Source organism: Opisthocomus hoazin, chromosome 3 (assembly GCF_030867145.1).
Source record: "Opisthocomus hoazin isolate bOpiHoa1 chromosome 3, bOpiHoa1.hap1, whole genome shotgun sequence".
Taxonomy (NCBI): Eukaryota; Metazoa; Chordata; class Aves; order Opisthocomiformes; family Opisthocomidae; genus Opisthocomus; species Opisthocomus hoazin.
In genome coordinates this window covers 1,000,326-1,027,987 of record NC_134416.1, presented here as the reverse complement: position 1 = coordinate 1,027,987, position 27,662 = coordinate 1,000,326, and the positions used below count along the sequence as shown (strand labels likewise).

Sequence of the window (27,662 nt, the reverse complement as noted above, 5' to 3'; positions counted from 1 at the left end):
GTAAATAGGAGTGTAACGAGAAGGGTAACAGGGCAGGTAACGAGGAGGGTAATGGGGTGGGTATTTGGGAGGATAATGAGGCAAGTAATGAAAAGGGTGATGGGGCAGGCATTTAGTAGAGTAATGGGGAGGGTAACGAGGAGGATAATGGGGCAGTTAATGGGCAGGTAATGAGGAGGGTAATAGGGCATGTATTTATAAGGGTAACGGGGTGGGTAACAGGGTAATGGGGTGAGTAATGAGAAGGGTAACGGGGCAGGTAATAAGGAGGGTAACAGGGTGGGTAAGAGGGTAGATAACGAGGAGGGTAACTAGGAGGGCAATAGCATGAGTAGATAGGAGTGTAACAAGGTGGGTAATGGGGCAGGTAACAAGAAAGGTAAAGGGGCAGTTAACGAGTAGGGTAATAGGGCAGGTATTCGTGAGGGTAACGGGACAGGTAACGGGGTGAGTAACTGGGCGGGTAACTGGACAGGTAACTGGGAGGGTAATGGGGAGGGTAACGAGGAGGGTAATGAGGAGGGTAATGAGGAGGGTAACAGGGCAGGTAACAGGGAGGGTAATTTGGTGGGTAACGGGGCAGATATTTGGGAGGATGATGGGGCAAGTAACGAGGAGGGTGATAGGGCAGGTAACAGAGGGTGATGGGGCAGGTAATGAGGAGGGTAATGGGGTGGGTAACGAGGAGGGTAACAATGTGTAGAATGAGGAGGGTAACGGGGCAGGCAGTGGGCTACTGGGGGGCACTGGGGAGCAATGGGGTGGGAAACGGGCAGGTGACGCCCTGGGGACAGGGTGCAGGCACCGGCGCGTGGCCTTCACCACCCCCCGTGTCCCCAGCACGCCCCGGTGCCCCATGTCACCCACGCCACGCGGTCGGGACCAGGGCCAGGGAGGCACAGCCGGGACACTGCCCCGGCACGCCACGTGTCACCCCGGCACGCCACATGTCACCCTGGCACGCCCCGCGTCACCCTGGCACGCCACGCGTCGCAGAGCCGCTAACCATTAACCCAGGCCCCTCGGTGGCCCCCCGCCGCGCTCGCCCGCAGCTCCGGCTCCCACCCCAGCCATGGCGGCGGTTGGCACCTCGAGGGGCACCGGGGTCCCCCCGGCTTCGGCGAACCCCAGCAGCTGGCACGAGGCACCGTCCCCGCTGCAGGCCCTGCTCGAGCGGGCGGCTGCCATCGAGGAGGAGCTGGCCCAGGTGAGAGCCCTGCGGACCCACCAACACCCACGGTCACCCAGAGACCCACGGGGACCCACGGGTCCCCATGGCCAATCAGGGGTCCCCATGGCCACCCAGAGCTCCACGAGGACCCACAGGTCCCCCAGGCCACCTAGAGCCCCACGGGGACCCACGGACACCCATGGGTCCCCATGGCCAACAAGGGGTCCCCATGGCCACCCAGAGCTCCACGGGGACCCACAGACACCTATAGGTCCCCATGGCTCCCCAGAGCCCCAAGGGACCCACAGACAGCCACAGGTCCCCATGGCCACCCAGAGCCCCACGGGACCCACAGACACCCACAGATCCCCATGAGCACCAAGAGATCACCATGGCCACCCACAACCACTCACCGCCCCATGGACACCCAGAGCCCTATCAACCCACAGGGACCCATGGTCACCAAGAGCCCCACGGACACTCACAGATACCCACGGGTCCCCATGGCCACCAAGAGATCCCCATGGCCACCCAGAGCCCCATAAGACCCACAGACTCCCATGGCCACCCAGATCCCCACAGGTCCCCATGGCCACCGAGAGCCCCACGGGGTCCCACAGACATCCATGGGTCACCCAGAGCCCCATGGACACCCACAGACACCCACAGGTCCCAATGGCCACCCAGAGGCCCATGGGGACCCACAGTCACCCAAGGGACCCCCATGGCCACCAAGAGATCCCCACCGCCACTCATGGCTACCCAGAGCCCCACAGAGACCCAGAGACACCCACGGGTCCCCATGGCCAACTAGAGCCCCACATGACCCACAAAAACCCATGGTCCCAGCGCCCCACGAAGTCCCCATGGCCATCCATGCTCCCAGAGACCCATGGAGTCCCCGCAGCCACCTGTGACCCTGCAGCCATCCACGACCACACACCCTGGTCCCTAAAGCCACCCACGTCCCCCCCCCTCAGGTCCCCACACCCACCCAGACCCCGTGACCCCCAAAGTCACCCACATCCCCAGACCCCATGTCCCCACGGGTCCCCACAGCCCCAAGGGATGGGTCCTACCCTGGTGTCCCCCATCCCTTTGGGTGCCCTGGCATGCTCTGGGGTGCCCTCCCCTCCTCCCACCCCCCAAGGCTGTGTCCCCCGGGATTTGGGGAAGGGGGGGGGGACAGAGGACAGTGCCCCCCGCTGAGCCACCTCCTGTCCCCGAGGGTGTGGACAAGCCCTTCAGCGAGGTCACCTGCTGCCATTTGGGGGACGCGGGGGACGCCGGCCGCCAGCCTCTCACCTTCCTTCGGCAGGTAACGGGGGGCTTTGGGGGGGAACGGGGGGGGCACCCCACAGCCAGACACCCCCCCCCTCCCCACCCCACAACTGCACTGGGCCATTGAGCATCAACCCCCCAAACCAGATGTGGGGCACAGCTGGATCTGTGACCCTCAGCACTGCAGGGATTGGGATGGGGGGGTCCAATCCTGACGCTGGGGGTACCCCAAAATGTTGGGGGGGAGGGTTCTGTGACCATGGTGGCCGGATCCCCGTAGGTGGCCGCCATCTGCGCGTACCCCGAGCTGCTGGGTGCCGAGCACGTGCCGGCGGACGCCAAGCATCGCGCCGGCCGGATCCTGCGGCACCTGCAGGGCGGCAGCGCAGGTACGGCGGGGACGGCCACGCCGTGGGGCGAAACCGGCCCCACCGATGGGGAGCCGGGCACAGAGGGTGACACCGGATTCGGTGACGCCGGATCCATCCCCAGGAGCGTACAACCTGGAGTACGTCACCGACACGGTGGCCGAGAAGGTGGCCCGTTACCTGGAGCGAAGGGACGGCGGCGTCCCCAGCGACCCCCGCCGCGTCGTCCCCTGCGCCGGCACCGCGGCCGCCATGGTGGTGAGCGTGACGCGGTGGCATCTCCGCGGCCTTGGAACGCCGAAGACCCCCACCAAGCCCACGGTGGCTTCTTCCCGGCAGGACATCCTCTTCTTGTTGGTGGATGAGACGGCGGCGATGCCGACGGGCGTGCTGGTGCCGGTGCCGGGTCCCCGGCTCCACCGGGCAGCGCCGGGGCTGGCGGGGGCCGTGGCCGTGCCATATCCCCTGGCCGAGGAGCGAGGCTGGGCCGTGGCCATCGAGGTGGTGCGGCGGGCGCTGGGGCGGGCGAGGGCGAGGTGCCACCCCAAGGTGCTCTGCGTCGTCAACCCCGGCGACCCCACCGGTGAGTTATGGTGGAGAACGGCAGTGCCGTGCCTCAGTTTCCCCATCTTGGTGGAAAGGGGGGGTTCACAAGTGGGGTTCTCCCCCCTCGGCAGGGCACGTTCTGAGCCGGCAGAACATGGAGGACATCATCCGGCTGGCGGCCGAGGAAAACCTCCTGCTGCTGGTGGACGAGGTGGGTGGGGGGTCGGGGCTGGGGGTGGCCGTGCCCCCACCCTGGCTCCCCCCCACCATGCCCTGGGTGCCGCAGGTGCAGCAGGACCGAGCCTTCCTCCCCGGCCGACCCTTCCTCTCCTTCAAGCGGGTGCTGTGGGAGATGGGCGCCCCGCTCCGCTCCACCGTCCAGCTCGTTGCCTTCTACTCCCTCTCCAAGGGGCTCGGGGGGTGAGTACCGACCACTGACCCCCCCCCCAAAACCCCCTTTCTCAGCCCCCCTCCACCCCCCTGCTCCCCCAGGGGTGGTTTCCGAGCGGGTTTCTTCGAGCTGGTGAACATCGACCCGAGCGTCCTGAAGTGCTTCTACACGTGGGGGCTGTCGGTGTATCCCCCCATCCTGGGGCAGGTGATGCTGGAGACGGCCATGGAGCCCCTGCTGCCCAGTGAGCCCTCCTACCCCGCCTTCGAGGAGGTGGGTGATGCCGGGTCCCCTTCCGCCGCCGGGACACCAGGGTGCAGCTGCTGGCAGGGGGTGATGGCCCACGCTCCTGCTGAAGGAGAGGTGGCTGCTGCGTGGCCCAGCACCATGTATGTCTCTGTCTCCATCCCCACCCCTTCCCATCCCATCCCATCCCATCCCCATCCCATCCCATCCCCATCCCCATCCCATCGCATCCCATCCCCTTCCCCATCCCCATCCCCTTCCCCATCCCCATCTCCATCTCCATCCCCATTCCCATTCCCATTCCCATCCCCATTCCCATTCCCATCCCCATTCCCATTCCCATTCCCATTCCCATTCCCATCCCCATCCCATCCCCATCCCATCTCCATCTCCATCTCCATCCCCATCCCATCTCCATCCCCATCCCATCCCATGCCAACCCATCCCATCCCATCCCATCCCATCCCATCCCATCCCATCCCATCCCATCGCATCCCGTCCCATCCCATCCCCATCCCCATCCCCATCTCCATCCCCATCTCCATCCCCATCCCAATCCCATCCCCATTCCCATTCCCATTCCCATCCCCATCCCATCCCCATCCCCATCTCCATCTCCATCTCCATCTCCATCCCCATCCCATCTCCATCCCCATCCCATCCCATCCCATCCCATCCCATCCCATCCCATCCCATCGCATCCCATCCCACCCCATCCCATCTCCATCCCCATCCCCATCCCCATCCCCATCCCCATCTCCATCTCCATCCCCATCTCCATCCCCATCTCCATCCCCATCTCCATCCCCATCCCATCCCATCCCATCCCATCCCATCCCACCCCGTCCCCATCCCCATCCCATCCCAGCACCAGCAGGCTCTGTGCCGTGACCTGGCTCACAACGCCCACCTGGTGCAGGAGATGCTGGGCCAGACCCCCGGCATCGGCTGCCATCCCCCGCAGGGGGGGACCCGCGCCTTCCTCCGCATCGAGATCCCGCCCCGTGCCCAGTGCCACGCCCAGGTGAGTGCCTGGGGACAGGAAGGGGGGACAGGGGGGGACCTCAGGGGTGTGGGGCATCCGGGGCACGTGGGGTATCCTGGGGTTGTGGGGAACCCTGATGTACGGGTTGTCCTGGGGACACGGGCCACCACGGGATCTGGGCCACCATGGGAGACGGGCCACCATGGCAGATGGGCCACCATGGAAGTGCAGGGCACCCAGGGACATGGGGTGTCCTGGGGACAAGAGCCATCCCAGAGACGTGGGGCATATTGTAGGAGTGTGGAGAGCCCTAGGATGTTGGGTGTCCTGGAGAGATGGGGTGCCCTGGGAGCATGGGGAACCCTGAGGTATGGGGTGTCCTGGGGAGATGGAGCACCATGGGAGTGCAGGGCACCCCAGGGGCATGGGACGCGCTGAGGACATGGGGCACCCTGGGAATGTGGGGAACGGTGATGTATGGGGTGTCTGGTGACATGGGCCACCATGGGAGATGGGCCATCATGAGTGCGCAGGACACCCAGAGACTTGGGGTGTCCTGGAGACATGGGACATGCCAGAACACGGGAGATGCCAGGGCACGGAGCTCCATGGGGACAAGAGCCATCCCAGAGACGTGGGGCATCTTGTGGGACTGTGGGGAGCCCTGGGGTATGGGGAGTCCTCGGGACATTGGACACCATGGGAGGTGGGCCACCATGGGAGTGCAGAGCACCCCAGGGACATGGGACACCCTTGGAGACATGGGACACTCTGGGGACATGGGGTATCTTGGGGACATGAGACGACCTGGGGATGTGGGACACCCTTGGAGACATGGGACACCCTAGGGACATAGGGCATCTTGTGGGAGTGTGGGGAGCCCTGTGCTGTGGGATATCCTGGGGACATGGGACACCCTTGGAGACATGGGACACACACTCTGGGGACATGTGACACCTTGGGAACATGGGACATCTTGGGGACGTGGCACACCGTGGGGATGTGAGACAGCCTGGGAACATTGGACACCCTGGGAACTTTGGACACCCTGGGAACATGGGACCCCTTGAGGATGTGGAACACCCTGGGAACATGGGATATCTTGGGGACATGGGACAACCTGGGGATGTGGGACACCCTTGGAGACATGGGACACCCTGAGGACGTGAGGCATCTTGTAGGAGTGTGGGGAGCCCTGTGCTGTGGGATACCCTGGAGACAGGGGACACCCTGGGGACGTGGGACACCCTGGGGATGTGGGACACCCTAGGGACATTAGACACCCTGGGAACATGGGACACCATGGGGACGTGGAACACCCTGGGGACATGGGGTACCTTGGGGACATGGGACACCTTGGGGACATGGGACACCTTGGGGACGTGGAACACCCTGGGGACATGGGGTATCTTGGGGACATGGGACACCCTGGGAACTTGGGATACCCTGGGGATGTGGGGCATCTTGGCGATGTGGGACACCTTGAGGACACGGGACACCTTGAGGATGTGGGACATCTTGGGGTATGGGACACCCTGGGGACATGGGACACCCTGGGGATGTGAGACACCCTTGGAGACATGGGACACCCTGGGGACATGGGACACCCTGGGGATGTGAGACACCCTTGGAGACATGGGACACCTTGAGGACATGCGGCACCTTGAGGTTGTGGGACATCTTAGGGACATGGGACACCACGGGGACATGGGGTAGCTTGTGGGAGTGTGGGGAGCCCTGTGGTGTGGGACATCCTGGGGACATGGGACACCCTTGGAGACATGGGACACCCTGGGGACGTGGGACATCCTGGGGACATGGGACACCCTGCACAGGGTGACCCTGCCATCCCACCCCATCCCCAGGCACTGGGCCTGGAGCCCGATGTCTTCTTCTGCCGGGAGCTGCTGGAGGCCACAGGGGTGGTGCTGGCCCCGGGGAGCGAGTTCGGGCAGCCCGAGGGCACCCACCACGTGGGGTAAGGGGGTGGGGTGGGGGGTCAGGGGGAGAACTGTGGGGTGGGGGCACATGGGGTTGATGTGTTGGGGCTGGGCATTGGATGGGTGATGATGGGCGCTCAATGGGTGGCGGGTGGAGATGGATGGGGTGGGGGAGATGGTGGGTGATGAGGGGGTTGGGGGTCTGGGTGGGGCTGGCAGGTCAGGACTGGGTGTTGGAGCTGGGTGGGGCTGGGAGGTTGGGGTCAGGTGTTGGGGGGCTGGGTGCTAGGTTGGGTGTTGGCTGTTGGGGTTGGGGGTTGGGTTGGGGGTTGGGCATTGCGTTAGGTGTTGGGTTGGGTGTTGGGGTTGGGTAAGAGTTGAGGGGTCACCAGGGCTGGGCGGTTGGAGTCAAGTGTTGGGGCTGGTTGGTGCTGGGACATCGGGGTTGGGTGCTGGGTGTTGGGTTGGGCATCGTGTTGGGTGTTGGGGTTGGGTGTTGGGTGATGGGCTGGGGCCTGGGCGTTGAGTTGGGTTGGAGTTGAGGGGTCACCTGGGTTGGGTGGCTGGGGCTGAGCGTTGGGGCTGGTTGGCGCTGGGACATCAGGGGTGGGTGCTGGTGGTTGGGTTGGGTGTTGGGTTGGGTGTTGGGGTTGGGTGTTGGGTTGGGTGTTGGGTAAGAGTTGAGGGGTCACCAGGGCTGGGCAGTTGGAGTTGAGTGTTGGAGTTGGTTGGCGCTGGGACATCGGGGTTGGGTGCTGGGGGTTGGGTTGGGTTTTGGGTGTTGGAGTTGGGTGTTGGGCATCGCGCTGGGGGTTGGGGGATGGGTGTTGGGTGTTGGGTGTTAGGTTGGGTGTTGGGTTGGGTGCTGGGTTAGGTGTTGGGTTGGGGGTTGGAGCTGGGGGTTGGGTTGGGGCTTGGGGTTGGACATTGTGTTGGGGGTTGGGGTTGGGGGTTGGGTTGGGTGTTGGGGTTGGGTGTTGGGTTGGGTGTTGGGGGTTGGGTGTGGGGCTGGGTGTTGGGCGTTGGGTTGGGTGTTGCGTTGGATAAGAGTTGAGAGGTCACCAGGGCTGGGCGCTTGGAGCCAAGCTGGTGGGGGAGCACCGGGGTGGGGGCTGGGGGTCGGGACCATGGATCTGGGTGGGGGTGGGAGCACCCTCGTCCTCCCCTCCCCCCACACCCCCCAGGCTGTCCCTGCTGCCGCCGGCCGAGATGCTGCCGCGGGTGCTGCTTGCCCTCGCCCGCTTCCACGCCGCCTTCCTGCGCCGCTTCTCCTGACGCGGGGGCACCCAGTGTCCCCCCCGTGTCCCCCCCACACAATAAAGTCCCCGCAGATCGCACTCCTCCACCACCCCACAGCCACCCCCCACCGCTGGGTGCTGGAGGGGGCGAGGGGCCACCCATGGGTGCTCGGTGGTCGGCGACGCACGGCTCCATCCGGCCTTTTTATTGATGGGGGAGGGGGGCGAGGGGGGGGAGGGGAGAGGTGGCCCCCCCACCCCAAGGGGACACGGGGAGAGTGGGTGGGGGGGCCCAGCCCCGGGACTTTGGGTGCCCCCTGCACCCAGCGAAGGCACGAGGAGGTTGAAGGCACCAAGAGGTTGAAGGCACTTGGAGACCACCAAGACCACCCAGGGTGGGGGCCCGGCCCGCGGCGCTGGGGGTCTGGTGGGGACTGTTGGGTGCTGGAGTGGGGAGATGGGTGCTGGAGGGGTGGGTGCCGGGCGGGGTTGGGGTGCCAGGGGGGTGGGGGAGGGGCCACCAGCGTTAGGAGAACTCCTGGACGAACTTGGTGTAGAAGCTGCTGAGCTTCTCCAGCAGGACCTGCAGCTTCTCGGCAGGTGGAAGAATGGTCATCCTAGGGGGTGGGGGGGCTGGAAATGGGGCTGGAGGGGGGGGGAGACCCCCACAGCACCCCCCCCGAACCCCTGCCCCCCATCTCTGCCCCCCAACAAGCCCTCCACCACCCGTTGGGCACCCAAGACTCACCACCACCCGTTGGGCACCCAAGACCCCCTTTCTCCCTACGGCCCCCCCTGGACCTTGCCCCCTCCCCCAGCTGGGGATATGGGGGGGGATTGGGGGGGGTGTCCAGCCCCACCCCCCCACCTTCGACCCCCACCCATGACCCCCCCTGGGCACCCACCGAAAGTGGAAGGTGCCTTCGCGCTGCCCGAACCCGCTGCCTGGCACCACGCAGATCCCCGTCTCCTCCAGCAGCCTCATGCAGAAGAACATGTCGGGGGCCTCATCCTGCGCCTGGGGGGGCGGGGCTGGGCTCAGCACCACCCGCTGCCACGGCACAGGGTGGGTGGGGGGGCACGGGGAGAAGACAGGGGGTCCCGGACCCATGGGTGGGGCAGGACTGACCCCCACGCGTCTCAGAGAGTCTCTGGGTGGGATTCATCCTGCCCAGACCCACATTGCCCGGGATGGGTCCTGCCCAGCCCCACAGCACCCAGGACTCATCCTGCCCAGCCCCACGGCACCAGGATGGGTCATGCCCAGCCCCACATTGCCCTGGACTCACCCTGCCCAGCCCCACAGCACCCAGGACTGATCCATCCCAGCCCTACGGACCCCAGCACTCATCCTGCCCAGCCCCACGGCACCAGGATGGGTCCTGCCCAGCCCCACAGCACCCAGGACTTGACCTGCCCAGACCCACATCACCTGGGATGGGTCCCACCCAGGTCCCACCCAGGTCCCACCCAGCACCACATTGTCAAGGACTCATCCTGCCCAGCCCCACGGCACCAGAATGGGTCCTGCCCAGCCCCACATTGCCCTAGACTCATCCTGCCCAGCCCCATGGCAACCAGGACTGATCCACCCCAGCCCCACGGCCCCCAGGACCCATCCTGCCCAGCCCCACATTGCGTGGGATGGGTCCTGCCCAGCTCCACGGCACCAGGATGGGTGCTGACCAGCCGCAGGGCACCGAGGACTCATCCTGCCCAGACCCACGGCACTGGGACAGGTCCTGCCCAGCCCCACATCCCCCAAGTCCCATCCTCCCCAGCCCCACATTGCCCTGGACTCATCCTGCCCAGCCCCACAGCATCCAGGACTGATCCATCCCAGCCCTACAGACTCCAGGACTCATCCTGCCCAGCCCCACATCGCCCGGGACGGGTCCTGCCCAGCCCCACGGCCCCCAGGACAGCTCGGGCCCAGCCCCACGGCACCTCGGCGGCGGCGATGGCGCGGGGCGGCAGCTCGATGCGGGGGAAGGCGTACATGGCGCCCTGCACCGGGTTGCAGCGGATCCCGGGCACTTGGTTGAAGATCTCGTGGGTGAGACGGGCCTTGTGCGCCAGGGCGCTGAGCACCGCCTGCTTCTCCTGCGGGATGGACAAGGTGGGGACATGGCGTCACCATTGTGTCCCACTCCATCCCACCCCATCCCACCCCATCCCCATCCCATCCCATCCCACCCCATCCCCATCCCCATCCCCATCCCATCCCATCCCCATCCCCATCGCCATCCCCATCCCCATCCCCATCCCATCCCATCCCATCCCATCCCATCCCACCCCATCCCATCCCCATCCCCATCCCCATCCCATCCCATCCCATCCCATCCCCATCCCCATCCCCATCCCATCCCCATCCCCATCCCCATCCCCATCCCATCCCCATCCCCACCCTATCCCATCCCCATCCCCATCCCACCCCATCCCGTTCCCATCCCATCCCCATCCCATCCCATCCCCATCTCCATCCCACCCCATCCCATCCCACCCCATCCCATCCCATCCCCATCCCCATCCCCATCCCATCCCATCCCCACCCATCCCCATCTCATCCCATCCCATTCCATCCCATCCCATCCCATCCCATCCCATCCCATCCCATCCCATCCCACCCCATCCTATCCCACCACACCTCCATGAAGAGCTCGTAGGAGGGGTCCCCAGGCTGGGGGGGGTCAACGACGGCGTCCAGCAGGATCTGCCCCGGCACGGGCGGGCACAGCCGCACCGACACCAGCTTGGCCAACTGCTGCTGCACCTCGGGGTCCATGTTCACCACCTCCACGAAGCCGCTGCGGAACCCGCACCTGGCGCGACATGGCCCGTGGGGGGCGCCCGCCGCGACCCACGGGGTGGGGGGGTGCGGGGACACATGGGTGGGAGCCCATGGGTGGTGACCCCCCAGTGGTGGGCAGCCACGAGTAGGGACTCATGGGTGGGCATCCATGGAGGAGCTGTGGATGGGGACCATTCGGGACCCACTGATGTGACCCACAGATGGGGGTCCGTGAGAGGAACCCACAGGTGAGGAGCCACCAGGCCATGGCATCTTCTGTCCCCTGAGACCCACAGAGCTGTCACGTTGTCCCCACGGGGATGTGGCATCGCCATGCCCACCCCTGGGACCCGTGAGGTGGTGGCATCATCATCTCCAGCCCAAGGGATCCATGGGGTTGGAGCATCCCCATCCCCACCCCTAGGACCCATGGGGCCATGGCATCACCGTCTCCACTCCTGGGACCCATGGGGTGGTGGCATCACCATCTCCACCCCAGAGGACCAATGGGGTGGTGGTGTCTCCATGCACAACCCACGGCATCCATGGGGTGGTGGCATCATCATCTCCACCCCAGAGGATCCATGGGGTGGTGGCATCTCCATCCACAAGACAACGCATCCATGGGGTGGTGGCATCACCATCTCCACCCTGGAGGATCCACGGGGTGGTGTCATCTCCATCCCCAACCCATGGCATCCATGGGGTGGTGGCATCTCCATCTCCACCCCAGAGGATCCATGGGGTGGTGGCATTGCCATCCCCAACCCATGGCATCCATGGGGTGGCGGCATCACCATCTCCACCCCAGAGGATCCATGGGGTGGTGGCATCTCCATCCACAACCCACGGCATCCATGGGGTGCTGGCATCATCATCCCCAACCCATGGCATCCATGGGGTGGTGGCATCACCTTCTCCATCCCAGAAGATCCATGGGGTAGTGGAATCACCATCTCCACCCCAGAGGATCCATAGGGTGGTGGCATCACCTTCCCTACCCATGGCATCCACGGGGTGGTGGCATCACTACTGCCACCACAAGGGATCCACGGGGTGGTGGCATCCCCATCCCCACCCTCAGACCCGCAGACCAAGTCACCTCCATCCCCGCCCCAGGTCCGTAGGGCCCCTTGGCCCCACGGGATGTGGGGCGGGGTGGGCGGGGTGGTGGGACTCACTCGCCCATGAAGCCCTTGGAGACGGAGTGGAAGGAGGCCAGCTCCACCACCTCGGAGTAGGGCGGCCCCATCTCGAACAGGACCTTCTTGAAGGAGTGGAAGGCCGAGCCCTCGGCATAGACGTTGTCCTGGTACACCTGGGGGGGAGGGGCGTCACCTGGACACTGGGGTCCTGCTGGGGATGGGATGGGATGGGATGGGATGGGATGGGATGGGATGGGATGGGATGGGATGGGATGGAGATGGGATGGGATGGGATGGGATGGAGTTGGGATAGGATGGGATGGGATGGGATGGGATGGGATGGGATGGGATGGGATGGGATGGGATGGGATGGGATGGGGATGGGGGTGGGATGGCATGGAATGGGATGGGATGGGATGGGGATGGGATGGGATGGGATGGGATGGGATGGGATGGGATGGAATGGGATGGGATGGGATGGGGATGGGATGGGATGGGATGGGGATGGGGATGGGATGGGATGGGATGGGATGGGATGGAGATGGGATGGGATGGGATGGGGTGGGGTGGGATGGAGATGGGGATGGGATGCGATGGGATGGGATGGGATGGGATGGGATGGGATGGGATGGGGATGGGATGGGATGGGATGGGATGGAATGGGGATGGGGATGGGATGGGATGGGATGGGGATGGGATGGGATGGGATGGGATGGAATGGGATGGGATGGGATGGGGATGGGATGGGATGGGATGGGATGGGATGGGGATGGGGATGGGATGGGATGGGATGGGATGGGATGGGATGGGATGGGATGGAGATGGGATGGGATGGGATGGGGTGGGGTGGGATGGAGATGGGGATGGGATGCGATGGGATGGGATGGGATGGGATGGGATGGGATGGGATGGGATGGGGATGGGATGGGGATGGGATGGGATGGGATGGGATGGGATGGGATGGGATGGGATGGGATGGGATGGGATGGGATGGGATGGGATGGGAGGGATGGCTCACTTCGTCGGCCATGAGGAAGAGCTTCTCCTCGAAGGCGAACTTGATGATGTCCTCGATGCACTGCCGGCTCTGGACCTGTCCTGGGGGGCCCCGGTGTGAGGGAACATGGTGGGGCGGGCGCTGGGGGGCCCCAGGGGGGTCCCAGCCCCAGCACCAGTTGGGTTTTGGGTGGCCCAGCCCCAGTACTTGTTGGATTTTGGAGGTCATGGTCCCAACACCAGTACCAGTAGAGCACTGGGGGTCCCAGTCCCAGCACAGGGACTGGTAGGGCGTTGGGGGTCCCAGTCCTGGTACCAGCCAGAGACTGGGGGTCCCAGTCTAGACCTGGGGTTCAAGCCCTGGGGTTCCATCTCAGCCCAGAGGTCCCAGACCAGTCTTGATGTCCCACTCCAGACTTGGGGCCCCAGGCCCACCCCCAGGGGTCCCAGTCCAACTCAAGGGTCTCAGCTGTGGAGTCCCAGTCCAGGGTCCCCTCCCCAGATCAGGGGTCCCAGTCCAGTCTTGGGGTCTCAGTCCAGGGGTCCCAGTCCAGGGGTCCCAGTCCAGGGTCCCTCCCCAGTCTTGGGGTCCCCTCCCCAGATCAGGGGTCCCAGTCCAGTCTTGGGGTCTCAGTCCAGGGGTCCCAGTCCAGGGGTCCCAGTCCAGGGTCCCTCCCCAGCCTCGGGGTCCCCTCCCCAGCCGTGGGGCTCCTGTCCAAGGGTCCCAGCTCTGGGGTCCCAGTCCAGGGGTTCCCTCCCCAGCTCAGGGGTCCCAGTCCAGGGGTCCCCTCCCCAGATCAGTGGTCCCAGTCCAGTCTTGCGGGTCCCAGCCCCAGGAGTCCCAGTCCAGGGTCCCCTCCCCAGCTCAGGGGTCCCAGCCTTGGGGTCCCAGTTCCAGGGTCCCAGCCCCAGGGGTCCCAGTCCAGCGGTCCCAGCCTCGGGGTCCCCTCCCCAGCCCTGGGGTCCCAGCTGCGCAGTCCCAGTCCAGGGGTCCCAGCTCTGAAGTCCAGCCCAGGGGTTCCCTCCCCAGCTCAGGGGTCCCAGCCCAAGGGTCCCAGCTCAGGGGTCCCAGTCCAGGGGTCCCAGTCCAGTCTTGGGGTTCCAGTCCAGCCCAGGGGTCCCAGTCCAGTCTTGGGGTTCCAGTCCAGCCCAGGGGTTCCAGTCCCAGACTATGGGTCCCAGTCCAGGGGTCCCAGTCCCCAGCCCAAGGGTCCCAGTCCAAGGGTCCCAGCTCAGGGGTCCCAGCCTCGGGGTTCCCTCCGCACCTGAGGGTTCCCTGTCCAGGAGTCCCAGCCCAGGGGTCCCCTCCCCAGCTCAGGGGTCCCAGTCCAGGGTTCCTAGCCCAGGGGGTCCCAGTCCAGGCAGTCCCCTCTCCAGATCAGTGGTCCCAGTCCAGGGGTCCCAGTCCAGTCTTGGGGTTCCAGTCCACCCCAGGGGTTCCAGTCCCAGCCCAGGGGTCCCAGTCCAGGGGTCCCAGTCCCCAGCCCAAGGGTCCCAGCTGCAGGGTCCCAGCCTCGGGGTCCCCTCTGCAGCCCTGGGGTCCCAGCCACGGAGTCCCAGTCCAGGGGTCCCAGGTCTGAGGTCCAGCCCAGGGGTTCCCTCCCCAGCTCAGGGGTCCCAGCCCAAGGGTCCCAGCCTCGGGGTCCCCTTCCCAGCCGCGGGGTCCCAGCCCAAGGGTCCCAGCTCTGGGGTCCCAGCCCAGGGGTCCCAGTCCAGTCTTGGGGTTCCAGTCCACCCCAGGGGTTCCAGTCGCAGCCCAGGGGTCCCAGTCCAGGGGTCCCAGTCCCCAGCCCAAGGGTCCCAGTCCAGGGGTCCCAGCCTCGGGGTCCCCTTCCCCAGCCACAGGGTCCCAGCCTCGGGGTCCCCTCTGCAGCCCTGGGGTCCCAGCCACGGAGTCCCAGTCCAGGGGTTCCCTCCCCAGCTCAGGGGTCCCAGTCCAGGGGTCCCAGCTCTGAGGTCCAGCCCAGGGGTTCCCTCCCCAGCTCAGGGGTCCCAGCCCAAGGGTCCCAGCCTCGGGGTCCCCTTCCCAGCCGCGGGATTCCAGCCCAAGGGTCCCGGCTCTGGGGTCCCAGTCCAGGGGTCCCAGTCCCCAGCCCAAGGGTCCCAGTCCAAGGGTCCCAGCTCAGGGGTCCCAGTCCAGTCTTGGGGTTCCAGTCCAGCCCAGGGGTTCCAGTCCCAGACTATGGGTCCCAGTCCAGGGGTCCCAGTCCCCAGCCCAAGGGTCCCAGCTCTGGGGTCCCAGCCCAGGGGTCCCAGTCCAGTCTTGGGGTTCCAGTCCAGCCCAGGGGTTCCAGTCCCAGACTATGGGTCCCAGTCCAGGGGTCCCAGTCCCCAGCCCAAGGGTCCCAGCAGCGGGGTCCCAGCCTCGGGGTCCCCTTCCCCAGCTGCAGGGTCCCAGCCTCGGGGTCCCCTCTGCAGCCCTGGGGTCCCAGCCACGGAGTCCCAGTCCAGGGGTTCCCTCCCCAGCTCAGGGGTCCAGGGGTCCCAGCTCTGAGGTCCAGCCCAGGGGTTCCCTCCCCAGCTCAGGGGTCCCAGCCCAAGGGTCCCAGCCTCGGGGTCCCCTTCCCAGCTGCGGGGTCCCAGCCCAAGGGTCCCGGCTCTGGGGTCCCAGTCCAGGGGTCCTAGTCCAGTCTTGGGGTTCCAGTCCAGACCAGGGTTTCCAGTCCCAAACTATGGGTCCCAGTCCAGGGGTCCCAGTCCCCAGCCCAAGGGTCCCAGTCCAAGGGTCCCAGCTCAGGGGTCCCAGCCACGGGGTCCCCTCCCCAGCTCAGGGGTCCCAGTCCAGGGTTCCTAGCCCAGGGGGTCCCAGTCCAGGGGTCCCAGTCCAGTCTTGGGGTTCCAGTCCAGCCCAGGGCTTCCAGTCCCAGCTCAGGGGTCCCAGTCCAGTCTTGGGGTTCCAGTCCAGCCCAGGGGTTCCAGTCCCAGACTATGGGTCCCAGTCCAGGGGTCCCAGTCCCCAGCCCAAGGGTCCCAGTCCAAGGGTCCCAGCTCAGGGGTCCCAGCCACGGGGTTCCCTCCCCAGCTCAGGGGTCCCAGTCCAGGGTTCCTAGCCCAGGGGGTCCCAGTCCAGGCAGTCCCCTCTCCAGATCAGTGGTCCCAGTCCAGGGGTCCCAGTCCAGTCTTGGGGTTCCAGTCCAGCCCAGGGGTTCCAGTCCCAGACTATGGGTCCCAGTCCAGGAGTCCCAGTCCAGGGGTTCCCCCCCCAGCTCAGGGGTCCCAGTCCAGGGGTCCCAGCTCTGAGGTCCAGCCCAGGGGTTCCCTCCCCAGCTCAGGGGTCCCAGCCCAAGGGTCCCAGCTCTGGGGTCCCAGCCCAGGGGTCCCAGTCCAGTCTTGGGGTTCCAGTCCAACCCAGGGGTTCCAGTCCCAGCCTTGAGGTCCCAGCCCAGGGTCCCCTCGCCAGCCCAAGGGTCCCAGTCCAAGGGTCCCAGCTCAGGGGTCCCAGTCCAGGGGTCCTAGCCCAGGGGGTCCCAGTTCAGGGGTCCCCTCCCCAGATCAGTGGTCCCAGTCCAGTCTTGGGGGTCCCAGCCCCAGGGGTCCCAGCCCAAGCGTCCCAGCTCTGGGGTCCCAGTCCAAGGGTCCCAGCTCAGGGGTCCCAGCCTCGGGGTCCCAGTCCGGGGGTTCCCTCCGGTTACCGGTGGGGTTGCCGGGGTTGATGACGCAGAGGACGCGGGGGCAGCAGTGCCGGCGCCCCTCGGCCAGCGCCCGCCGCAGCTCGGCCAGGTCCAGCGCCCAGCACCGCTCCTCGGCCAGGTAGTAACCGAGCTGGATGGCGCTGAGCTCGGCGATGGCGGCCGAGTAGAGGGGGTACTGGGGGATGGGGATCAGCACCCCGGTGCGCGAGGGGCCCGAGCCCGACACCAGCAGCTTCAGGATGCTCTGCGGGGAGAGCGGGGGCACGTGGGGACGGGGACGGAGATGGCTTGGGTGTGGGGACAGCATGGGGACATGTGGGGATGGGGACAGGGACGGCGTGGGCACGGGGATAGCGTGGGGATGGGGATAATGTGGGGATGCCATGGGGATGGGGACACTGTGGGGACAGGGATGGCGTGGGGACGGGGACAGCGTGGGGACATGTGGGGACAGGGATAAGGGATGGGGATGGGGACAGAGTGGGGACAGTGTGGGCATGGGGACGGCGTGGGGACATGTGGGGATGGGGACAGGGTGGGGACAGGGATGGCGTGGGCATGGGGACAGCATGGGGACACGTGGGGACGGGGACAGGGTGGGGACGGTGTGGGCATGGGGATGTTGTGGTGGGCATGGGGACAGCATGGGGACATGTGGGGTTGGGGACAGGGTGGGGACAGGGATGGCATGGGGACATGTGGGGAGGACATGGGGACATGTGGGGATGGGGACAGGGACGGCGTGGGCACGGGGATAGCGTGGGGACAGGGATAATGTGGGGATGCCATGGGGATGGGGACACTGTGGGGACAGGGATGGCGTGGGGACGGGGACAGCGTGGGGACATGTGGGGACAGGGATAGGGGGTGGGGATGGGGACAGAGTGGGGACAGTGTGGGCATGGGGACGGCGTGGGGACATGTGGGGATGGGGACAGGGTGGGGACAGGGATGGCGTGAGGACGGGGACAGCGTGGGGACATGTGGGGACAGGGATAGGGGATGGGGACAGGGTGGGGACAGGGATGGCGTGGGGACATGTGGGGAGGACATGGGGACATGTGGGGATGGGGACAGGGACGGGGTGGGCACGGGGATAGCGTGGGGACAGGGATAATGTGGGGATGCCGTGGGGATGGGGACACTGTGGGGACAGGGATGGCGTGGGCACGGGGATAGCGTGGGGACATGTGGGGACAGGGATAGGGGGTGGGGATGGTGTGGGCATGAGGACGGCATGGGGACATGTGGGGAGGGGGACACTGTGGGGACAGGGATGGCGTGGGGACGGGGACAGCGTGGGGAAATGTGGGGACAGGGATAAGGGATGGGGATGGGGACAGAGTGGGGACAGTGTGGGCATGGGGACGGCGTGGGGACATGTGGGGATGGGGACAGGGTGGGGACAGGGATGGCGTGGGCATGGGGACAGCATGGGGACACGTGGGGACGGGGACAGGATGGGGACGGTGTGGGCATGGGGATGTTGTGGTGGGCATGGGGACAGCATGGGGACATGTGGGGTTGGGGACAGGGTGGGGACAGGGATGGCATGGGGACATGTGGGGAGGACATGGGGACATGTGGGGATGGGGACAGGGACAGCGTGGGCATGGGGATAGCATGGGGATGGTGACGTGTGGGGATGGTGACATGTGGGGACAGGGATGGTGTGGGGACAGGGACAGCGCGGCGACAGAGACACTGTGGGGACAGGGACAGCATGGGCATGGGGACAGCATGGGGATGGGGACAGGGTGGGGACGGGGATGGTGTGGGGATGGGGACAGCGTGGGGACATGTGGGGATGGGGACAGGGTGGGGAGAACGTGGGCATGGGGACGGCGTTGGGATGGGGAAAGCGTGGGGACAAGGACACCTTGGGGACGGGGACGTGTGGGGACAGGGACGTGTGGGCATGGGGATGCCGTGGGGATGGGGACTCTGTGGGGACAGGGACATATGGGGATGGGGACAGCGTGGGGATGGGGACTCTGTGGGGACAGGGATGGCGTGGGGACGGGGAGAGAGTGGGGACGGCATGGGCATGGGGATGGTGTGCGTGTGGTGACGTTTGGGGATGGTGATGTGTGGGGACAGGGACACTGTGGGGACAGGGGACGCTGTGGGACATGGGGACAGCGTGGGGACAAGGACACCTTGGGGATGGGGACGTGTGGGGACAAGGACGTGCGGGGATGGGGACAGCGTGGGGACCAGGATGTGTGGGGACAGGGACATGTGGGGACGAGGACGCCGTGGGGATGGGGACAGCATGGGGACAGGGGCTGCTGTAGGACATGGGGACAGCGTGGGGACAAGGACACCTTGGGGACAAGGACACCTTGGGGACAAGGACATGTAGGGACAGGGACACTGTGGGGCACAAGGACAGCGTGGGGACAGGGGATACTGTGGGGACATGGGGACAGCGTGGGGACAAGGACACCTTGGGGATGGGGACGTGTGGGGACAAGGATGTGTGGGGACAGAAGGACAGCGTGCGGACAAGGACACCCTGGGGTTGGGGACATGTGGGGACAAGGACATGTGGGGACAGGGACACTGTGGGGACGAGGACACCTTGGGGACAAGGACACCTTGGGGACAGGGATGTGTGGGGACGAGGACAGCTTGGGGACAAGGACACCTTGGGGACAGGGACGTGTGGGGACAAGGACACCCTGGGGACAAGGACAGCTTGGGGACGGGGATGTGTGGGGACAAGGACACCCTGGGGACAAGGACACCTTGGGGACAGGGACACCTTGGGGACAGGGACGTGTGGGGACAAGGACACCCTGGGGACAAGGACACCTTGGGGACAAGGACACCTTGGGGACAGGGACGTGTGGGGACAAGGACACCCTGGGGACAAGGACACCTTGGGGACAGGGATGTGTGGGGACAAGGACACCCTGGGGACAAGGACACCTTGGGGACAAGGACACCTTGGGGACAGGGATGTGTGGGGACAAGGACAGCTTGGGGACAAGGACACCTTGGGGACAGGGACATGTGGGGACAAGGACACCCTGGGGACAAGGACACCTTGGGGACAGGGACAGCTTGGGGACAAGGACACCTTGGGGACAAGGACACCTTGGGGACAGGGATGTGTGGGGACAGGGACAATGTGGGGACGAGGACACCTTGGGGACAAGGACACCTTGGGGACAGGGACGTGTGGGGACAAGGACACCCTGGGGACAAGGACAGCTTGGGGACGGGGATGTGTGGGGACAAGGACACCCTGGGGACAAGGACACCTTGGGGACAGGGACACCTTGGGGACAGGGACGTGTGGGGACAAGGACACCCTGGGGACAAGGACACCTTGGGGACAAGGACACCTTGGGGACAGGGACGTGTGGGGACAAGGACACCCTGGGGACAAGGACACCTTGGGGACAGGGATGTGTGGGGACAAGGACACCCTGGGGACAAGGACACCTTGGGGACAGGGATGTGTGGGGACAAGGACACCCTGGGGACAAGGACACCTTGGGGACATGGACGTGTGGGGACAAGGACACCCTGGGGGCAAGGACACCTTGGGGACATGGACATGTGGGGACAAGGACACCCTGGGGACAGGGACATGTGGGGACAAGGACACCCTGGGGACAAGGACACCCTGGGGACAAGGACACCTTGGGGACAGGGACGTGTGGGGACAAGGACACCCTGGGGACAAGGACACCTTGGGGACAAGGACACCTTGGGGACAGGGATGTGTGGGGACAAGGACACCCTGGGGACAAGGACACCTTGGGGACACGGACGTGTGGGGACAAGGACACCTTGGGGACAGGGATGTGTGGGGACAAGGACACCCTGGGGACAAGGACACCTTGGGGACAGGGATGTGTGGGGACAAGGACACCCTGGGGACAAGGACATCTTGGGGACAAGGACACCTTGGGGACAGGGACGTGTGGGGACAAGGACACCCTGGGGACAAGGACACCTTGGGGACAAGGACACCTTGGGGACAGGGATGTGTGGGGACAGGGACAATGTGGGGACGAGGACACCTTGGGGACAAGGACACCTTGGGGACAGGGACGTGTGGGGACAAGGACACCCTGGGGACAAGGACACCTTTGGGACAGGGATGTGTGGGGACAGGGACACCCTGGGGACAAGGACACCTTGGGGACAGGGATGTGTGGGGACAAGGACACCCTGGGGACAAGGACACCTTGGGGACAGGGATGTGTGGGGACAAGGACACCCTGGGGACAAGGACACCCTGGGGACAAGGACACCTTGGGGACAGGGACGTGTGGGGACAAGGACACCCTGGGGACAAGGACACCTTGGGGACACGGACGTGTGGGGACAAGGACACCTTGGGGACAGGGATGTGTGGGGACAAGGACACCCTGGGGACAAAGACACCTTGGGGACACGGACGTGTGGGGACAAGGACACCCTGGGGACAAGGACATCTTGGGGACAGGGATGTGTGCGGACAGGGACAATGTGCGGACGAGGACACCTTGGGGACAAGAACACCTTGGGGACAGGGACGTGTGGGGACAAGGACACCTTGGGGACAAGGACACCCTGGGGACGGGGTCGTGTGGTGCCGGTGCCACTGCGGAGCCAGGGCCACCGTGGGAACCTCCCGGTGGCACCGCGCCGGGCACAGGACGCTGGCAGAGGCCACCGCGTCCCCGTCCCCGTCCCCGCTGCCAAGGGCCACACAAGGGCCCCTTTGTGGGCGCCTGGCGCGGGTGACGGCGGGGGAGGGGAGGTGCCACCGCCGTGTCCCCGTACCACGATGGCGTCGCTGGCGCCGGTGGCCAGGAAGATGTCCCCCGGCTGGGCGGGGACGCCGTCGCGACGCCGGAGGAAGCGGGCCACGTCGCGACGCACCAGCTCGATGCCGGGGCTGGCGCTGTAGGCACCTGGGGGGGTGACACAGAGACCCCCGGCGTTGGGTGACAAGGCGAGGTGACAACCCGGTGGTGTCACCGTGGCGGTGACGTCGCTCACCGGCGCTTTGGCCACCGCACGCCGCCAGCAGCCGGCGGGCCCGATCCTTGGCGTCGGCGGGGAGCGAGGGCTCGGCCAGCAGCTCCGGGTACAGGCACAGCGCTGTCACCTGGGGGGGGTTCGGTGTCACCTCCCCGGGGTCACCTCCCCGGGGTCACCTCCCCAGGTGTCACCTCCCCAGGGTCACCTCCCCGGGGTCACCTCCCCAGGTGTCACCTCCCCAGGTGTCACCTCCCCGGGGTCACCTCCCCGGGTGTCACCTCCCCAGGGTCACCTCCCCGGGGTCACCTCCCCAGGTGTCACCTCCCCGGGTGTCACCTCCCCAGGTGTCACCTCCCCGGGTGTCACCTCCCCAGGGTCACCTCCCCGGGTGTCACCTCGCCAGGGTCACCTCGCCGGGGTCACCTCCAGGTGTCACCTCCCCAGGTGTCACCTCCCCAGGGTCACCTCCCCGGGTGTCACCTCCCCGGGGTCACCTCCCCGGGGTCACCTCCCCAGGTGTCACCTCCCCGGGTGTCACCTCCCCAGGGTCACCTCCCCGGCTGTCACCTCGCCAGGGTCACCTCGCCGGGGTCACCTCCCCAGGGTCACCTCCCCGGGTGTCACCTCCCCAGGTGTCACCTCCCCGGGTGTCACCTCCCAGGGTCACCTCCCCGGGTGTCACCTCGCAGGGTCACCTCGCCGGGGTCACCTCCCCAGGTGTCACCTCCCCAGGTGTCACCTCCCAGGGTCACCTCCCCGGGTGTCACCTCCCCGGGGTCACCTCCCCGGGGTCACCTCCCAGGTGTCACCTCCCCGGGTGTCACCTCCCCAGGGTCACCTCCCCGGGTGTCACCTCGCCAGGGTCACCTCGCCGGGTCACCTCCCCAGGTGTCACCTCCCCGGGGTCACCTCCCCAGGGTCACCTCCCAGGGTCACCTCGCGGGGTCACCTCCCCAGGTGTCACCTCCCGGGTCACCTCCCAGGGTCACCTCCCGGGTGTCACCTCGCCAGGGTCACCTCGCCGGGGTCACCTCCCCAGGTGTCACCTCCCCAGGTGTCACCTCCCCGGGGTCACCTCCCCGGGGTCACCTCCCCGGGGTCACCTCCCGGGGTCACCTCCCCAGGTGTCACCTCCCCGGGTGTCACCTCCCCAGGGTCACCTCCCCGGGTGTCACCTCGCCAGGGTCACCTCGCCGGGGTCACCTCCCCAGGTGTCACCTCCCCAGGGTCACCTCCCCGGGTGTCACCTCCCCAGGTGTCACCTCCCCAGGTGTCACCTCGCCGGGGTCACCTCCCCAGGGTCACCTCCCCGGGTGTCACCTCCCCAGGGTCACCTCGCCGGGGTCACCTCCCCAGGTGTCACCTCCCCGGGTGTCACCTCCCCAGGGTCACCTCCCCAGTGTCACCTCCCGGGTGTCACCTCGCCAGGGTCACCTCGCCGGGGTCACCGTGTCCCCCCCCCCGGTACCTGGCGGAGGAAGGTGATGGGTCGCTGCCCCATGGCGTGGGCGTCACCGATGTTGGCCTTGATCACCTCGGTGAAGGGTTTGGGGACACCCTGGGGGGGGACAGCGGCGGGGACATGGGGACAGGGATGGGGACTTGGGGACATGGGGACTGGGATGGGGACGTGGGGACAGGGGTGGGGACATAGGGGCTGGGTGAGGACATGGGGACAGGGATGGGGATGTGGGGGCTGGATGGGGGCAGGGGGACGGGGTGGGGACATGGGGACAGGGATGGGGTGGGGACATGGGGACAGGGGTGGGGACAGGGATGGGGACATAGGGACTGGGATGGGGACCTGGGGACTGGGATGGGGACCTGGGGAATGGGATGGGGACATGGGGACATGGGGACATGGGGACTGGGATGGGGATGTGGAGGCTGGGATGGGGGCAGGGGGACAGGGTGGGGACATGGGGACAGGGGTGGGGTGGGGACAGGGATGGGGGTGGGGACATGGGGACTGGGATAGGGACTGGGATGGGGACATACTGGGGATAGGGACTGGGATGGGGACATAGGGACTGGGATGGGGACCTGGGGACAGGGGTGGGGGCAGGGATGGGGACCTGGGGACAGTGATGGGGACACGGGAACAGGGTTGGGGACAGGGATGGGGACACAGGGACTGGGATGGGGAGAGGGGGACATGGGGACAGGGGTGGGGACATGGGGACAGGGATGGGGACACAGGGATTGGGATGGGGACAGGGGGACAGGGGTGAGGACAGGGGGACAAGAGGACACAGGACAAGGTCAGGGACAGGGATGGGGACAGGGGACACAGAAGGGGACAGGGCTGGGGACATGGGGACATGGGACAAGGTCAGGGACAGGGATGGGGACATGGACAAAGATGGGGACAGGGGACAAGGATGGGGACAGGGATGGGGGACAGTGGGACAGGGTCAGGGACAGGGACAAGGATGGGGACATGGATGGGGTGGGGACAGGGATGGGGACAGGGGACAGAGTTGGGGACAGGGGACATGGGGACAGGGATGGGGACGTGGGGACTGGATGGGGACTTGGGGACATGTATGGGGACAGGGTCAGGGACAGGGACAGTGAGATGGGCACGGAGACAGGGTTGGGGACAGAGGAACAGGGGGTGAGGACAGGGATGGGGACTTGGGGACAGGGTCAGGGGACAGGGACAGGGTTGGGGACAGGGACGGTGAGATGGGCATGGGGACAGGGACAGGGTTGGGGACAGAGGGACAGGGGTGGGGACAGGGATGGGGGACAGGGGGACAGGGGTTGGGGACAGGGGTGAGGACAGGGATGGGGACATGGGGACAGGGACAGGGTTGGGGACAGGGACAAGGGGACCTGGGGACAGGGGGATCAGTAGGGACAGGGGACAAGGGACAGGGTGTCCCCCCCCGGTGTCCCCTGCCCCGGGGACGGCTGGGCTGGGGGACACTGGGGACAGTGGGGACACTGGGGGGGGGACACGGGGGACCCCGGGGGACAACTGGGACAGGTGGGGACTGGGGACACTGGGAAATGGGGACCCCAGGGGACAACTGGGATGTGGGGACACTGGGGGGGGGGGGGGGGGACACTGGGGGACCCCAGGGGACAACTGGAACAGGGGGACACTGGGGACACTGGGGACACTGGGACTGGTTCGGGGGGGGGTCTCAGTTTGGGGGGGGTCTCGGGGGGGGGTTCCCGGGGGGGCTCCCGGTTCGAGGGGGGGATCCCGGTTTGGGGGTGTCCCCGGGGGGGGGTGTCCCGGTTTGGGGGGTGTCCCCGGGGGGGGGTCCCGGTTCTCGAGGGGGGTCCCGGGGGGGATCCCGGTTATGGGGGGGGGATCCCTGTTCGGGGGGGGGGGGGGGGGTCCCGGTTTGGGGGTGTCCCCGGGGGGGGGGTCCCGGTTCTCGAGGGGGGGTCCCGGGGGGATCCCGGTTATGGGGGGGGATCCCTGTTCTGGGGGGGGGGGGGGGGTCCCGGTTTCGGGGTGTCCCGGTTCTCGAGGGGGGTCCCGGGGGGATCCCGGTTATGGGGGGGGGATCCCTGTTCGGGGGGGGGGGGGGGTCCCGATTTGGGGGGGGGGGGGATCCCGGTTGGGGGGGGGGGGTGTGTCCCGGTTTGGGGGTGTCCCCGGAGAAGCGCAGTCCCGGGGGGTGTCCCGGGGGGGGGGAGGGAAATCCCGGTTCGGGGGGGGCAGGGGGTCCTGGTTTGGGGGGGGGGTCTGGGTTTGGGGGTGTCCGGGGGGGGAGGTCCCAGTTCGGGAGGGGTCTCTGTTCTGGGGGGGCCCGATTCTGGAGGGGGGGGGGGGGTCTCGGTTGGGGGGGGGTCTGGGTTTGGGGGTTTCCGGAGGGGGGGGGTCCCAGTTCGGGAGGGGGGTCTCTGTTCGTGGGGGGGGGCCCCGATTCTGGAGGGGGGGGGGTCTCGGTTTGGGGGTGTCCCCGAGCAGGGGATCCCAGTTTGGCGGGGGTCCCGGATCGGGGGGGGGGGGGTCTCGGTTTGGGGGGGTCCAGGTGGGGGGTCCGGGGGGGGATCCCTGTTCTGGGGGAGGGGTGTCCCGGTTTCGGGGGGGGGGTCCCGGTTTGTGAGTGTGTCTCAGTTTGGGGGGGTCCCAGTTCGGGGGGGGGGGTCTCGGTTTGGGGGGGGTCCAGGTGGGGGTCCCGGGGGGGATCCCTGTTCTGGGGGAGGGGGTGTCCCGGTTTCGGGGGGGGGTCCCGGTTTGTGAGTGTGTCTCAGTTTGGGGGGGTCCCAGTTCGGGGGGGGGGGTCTCGGTTTGGGGGGGTCCAGGTGGGGGTCCCGGTTCTCGGGGGGGGTCCCGGGGGGATCCCGGTTCTAGGGGGGGATTCCGGTTCGGGGGGGGGGGTCCTGGTTCGAGGGGGGGGGGTCTGGGTTTGGGGGTTTCCGGGGGGGGGGGGTCCCAGTTCGGGAGGGGGTCGCTGTTCGGGGGGGGGGGGGCCCGATTCTGGAGGGGGGGGCTCGGTTTGGGGGTGTCCCTGAGGGTGGGATCCCAGTTTGGGGGGGGGTCCCTCTTCGGGGGGGATCTCAGTTTGGGGGGGGTCCCGGTTCGGGGGGGTTTCGGTTCGGGGGTGTCCCCGGAGGGGGGTCCTGGTTCGAGGGGGGGGTCCCGGTTTGGGGGTGTCCCTGGAGAAACGCATTCCCCGAGGGGGGGGGGGGGTACCGGGGGTGGGGATCCCGGTTCGGGGGGGGGTCCCGTTTCGGGGAGGGGTCTCGTTTTGGGGGGGGTCCCGTTTAAGGGGGGTGGGGGGGAGTGTCTCGGTTTGGGGGTGTCCCCGGAGCAGGGCATTCCCGCGGAGGGGGGTCCCGAGGGGGGGGGGATCCCGGTTCGGAGGGGGGGGGGTCCCGGTTTGGGGGGCCCTCAGTTTGGGGGGCTCCCGTTTCGGGGGGGGGGGGGGTCCTCGATTTTGGGGGGGTCCAGGTGGGGGGTCCCGGGGGGGAGGGGGAGGTGGGTCCTGGGGTGGGGATCCCGGTTCTTTGGGGGGGTCCCGCCGGGGGGTGTGGGGGGGGGGGGGGGTCCCGGGGTGGGGATCCCGGTTCTTTGGGGGGGGTCCCGCCGGGTGGGGGGGGGGGTGTCAGGTTGGGTGGGGGGGGGGGGTCGTTGCGGGGGTCCCCCCCCCCCCCCCGTTACCTCCCGCAGCTCGCGCTCCAGCCGCAGCGCCCGCGCCACCAGCGGCCCCCGCACCGCGTACTGCAGGCGCCGCACGGCCGGGTTCATCGAGGCGGGGGTCAGCACCGGGCCCCCCCCCCGGCACCCGGGACCCCCCCCTCCCCCGGCACCGGGACCCCCCCCGGGACCCCCCCCCCCCCGCCGCCGCCGCCGCCGCCCATCGTCCGGGTCGGGAGCCTGCGGGAGAGAGGAGCCTTCAGCCCCCCCCCCCCGCAGCATCATCATCACCGCCCCCCCCCCCTGCCCCCCCCCAAACGGTTACCGGGCACCCGGGGGGGGGGGGGGGCGCGGGGGGAGGCACCGCCCCGGGCAACGGGCACCGGGGGGGGGGGGGGGGGGGGGGGGCAACGGGCACCGGGGGGGGGCAACGGGCGGCGGCACCGCCCAGGGCAACGGGCAGCGGGGGGGGGGATGGGAGCGGGGGGGGACACGGGGGGACACGGTGACACGGGGGGGGGGGGGGGCACATGGGGGACATTGGGGGACCCGGGGGGGAACACAGGGGACATGGGGGGGGACTTGGGGGGACGGGGACACGGTGACACGGGGGGGGGGGACACAGGGATGGGGGGGGGACGGGCAGGGACACCCCCCCGTGTGTCACTCCCGGGGGTGGGGGGACATGGGGGGGGACACGGTGACACGGGGGGGGTGGGACATGGGGGACATTGGGGGACACGGGGGGGGACACGGGGGGGGCAGGATGGGGGGGACACGGGGAGACACGGGACGGGGAGGGGACACACGGGGACACGGAGGGGCACGTGGAGGCCGGGGGA

At 67.4% G+C, this 27,662-nt stretch overlaps 2 protein-coding genes across 2 annotated transcripts; one reads left to right on the top strand and one right to left on the bottom strand.

Moving 5' to 3' along the window:
- Window positions 1–1,072: 1,072 nt before the first annotated feature.
- Window positions 1,073–8,530, top strand: LOC142360789 (alanine aminotransferase 2-like). The gene is made up of 11 exons (XM_075415339.1): window positions 1,073–1,207; window positions 2,322–2,489; window positions 2,733–2,841; window positions 2,945–3,078; window positions 3,160–3,403; window positions 3,498–3,577; window positions 3,653–3,786; window positions 3,859–4,030; window positions 4,872–5,027; window positions 8,113–8,219; window positions 8,494–8,530. The coding sequence occupies exons 1-11, from the start codon at window positions 1,073–1,075 to the stop codon at window positions 8,528–8,530; spliced, it is 1,476 nt and encodes a 491-aa protein (XP_075271454.1).
- On the bottom strand, window positions 8,343–26,960 carry GPT (glutamic--pyruvic transaminase). Its single transcript, XM_075415411.1, has 11 exons — window positions 26,845–26,960; window positions 23,185–23,274; window positions 21,735–21,843; window positions 21,516–21,646; window positions 16,731–16,974; window positions 13,121–13,200; window positions 12,139–12,275; window positions 10,814–10,988; window positions 10,114–10,269; window positions 9,072–9,184; window positions 8,343–8,783 (listed from the first exon to the last, which is right to left on the bottom strand). The coding sequence occupies exons 1-11, from the start codon at window positions 26,929–26,931 to the stop codon at window positions 8,693–8,695; spliced, it is 1,413 nt and encodes a 470-aa protein (XP_075271526.1). The 5' UTR covers window positions 26,932–26,960; the 3' UTR covers window positions 8,343–8,692.
- Window positions 26,961–27,662: the final 702 nt, after the last annotated feature.

Bases quoted from the DNA above. Each gene is read 5' to 3' on its own strand.
- LOC142360789 (XM_075415339.1), top strand. From the start codon at position 1,073: ATGGCGGCGGTTGGCACCTCGAGGGGCACCGGGGTCCCCCCGGCTTCG. The intron at 3,404-3,497 runs GTGAGTTATGGT...CCCCCTCGGCAG, and splicing joins CAACCCCGGCGACCCCACCG to GGCACGTTCTGAGCCGGCAG. The intron at 5,028-8,112 runs GTGAGTGCCTGG...CACACCCCCCAG, and splicing joins GTGCCCAGTGCCACGCCCAG to GCTGTCCCTGCTGCCGCCGG.
- GPT (XM_075415411.1), bottom strand. From the start codon at position 26,931: ATGAACCCGGCCGTGCGGCGCCTGCAGTACGCGGTGCGGGGGCCGCTG. The intron at 23,275-26,844 runs GTAACGGGGGGG...GTCCCCCCCCAG, and splicing joins TGGAGCGCGAGCTGCGGGAG to GGTGTCCCCAAACCCTTCAC. The intron at 12,276-13,120 runs GTGAGCCATCCC...CCTCCCCCCCAG, and splicing joins TCTTCCTCATGGCCGACGAA to GTGTACCAGGACAACGTCTA.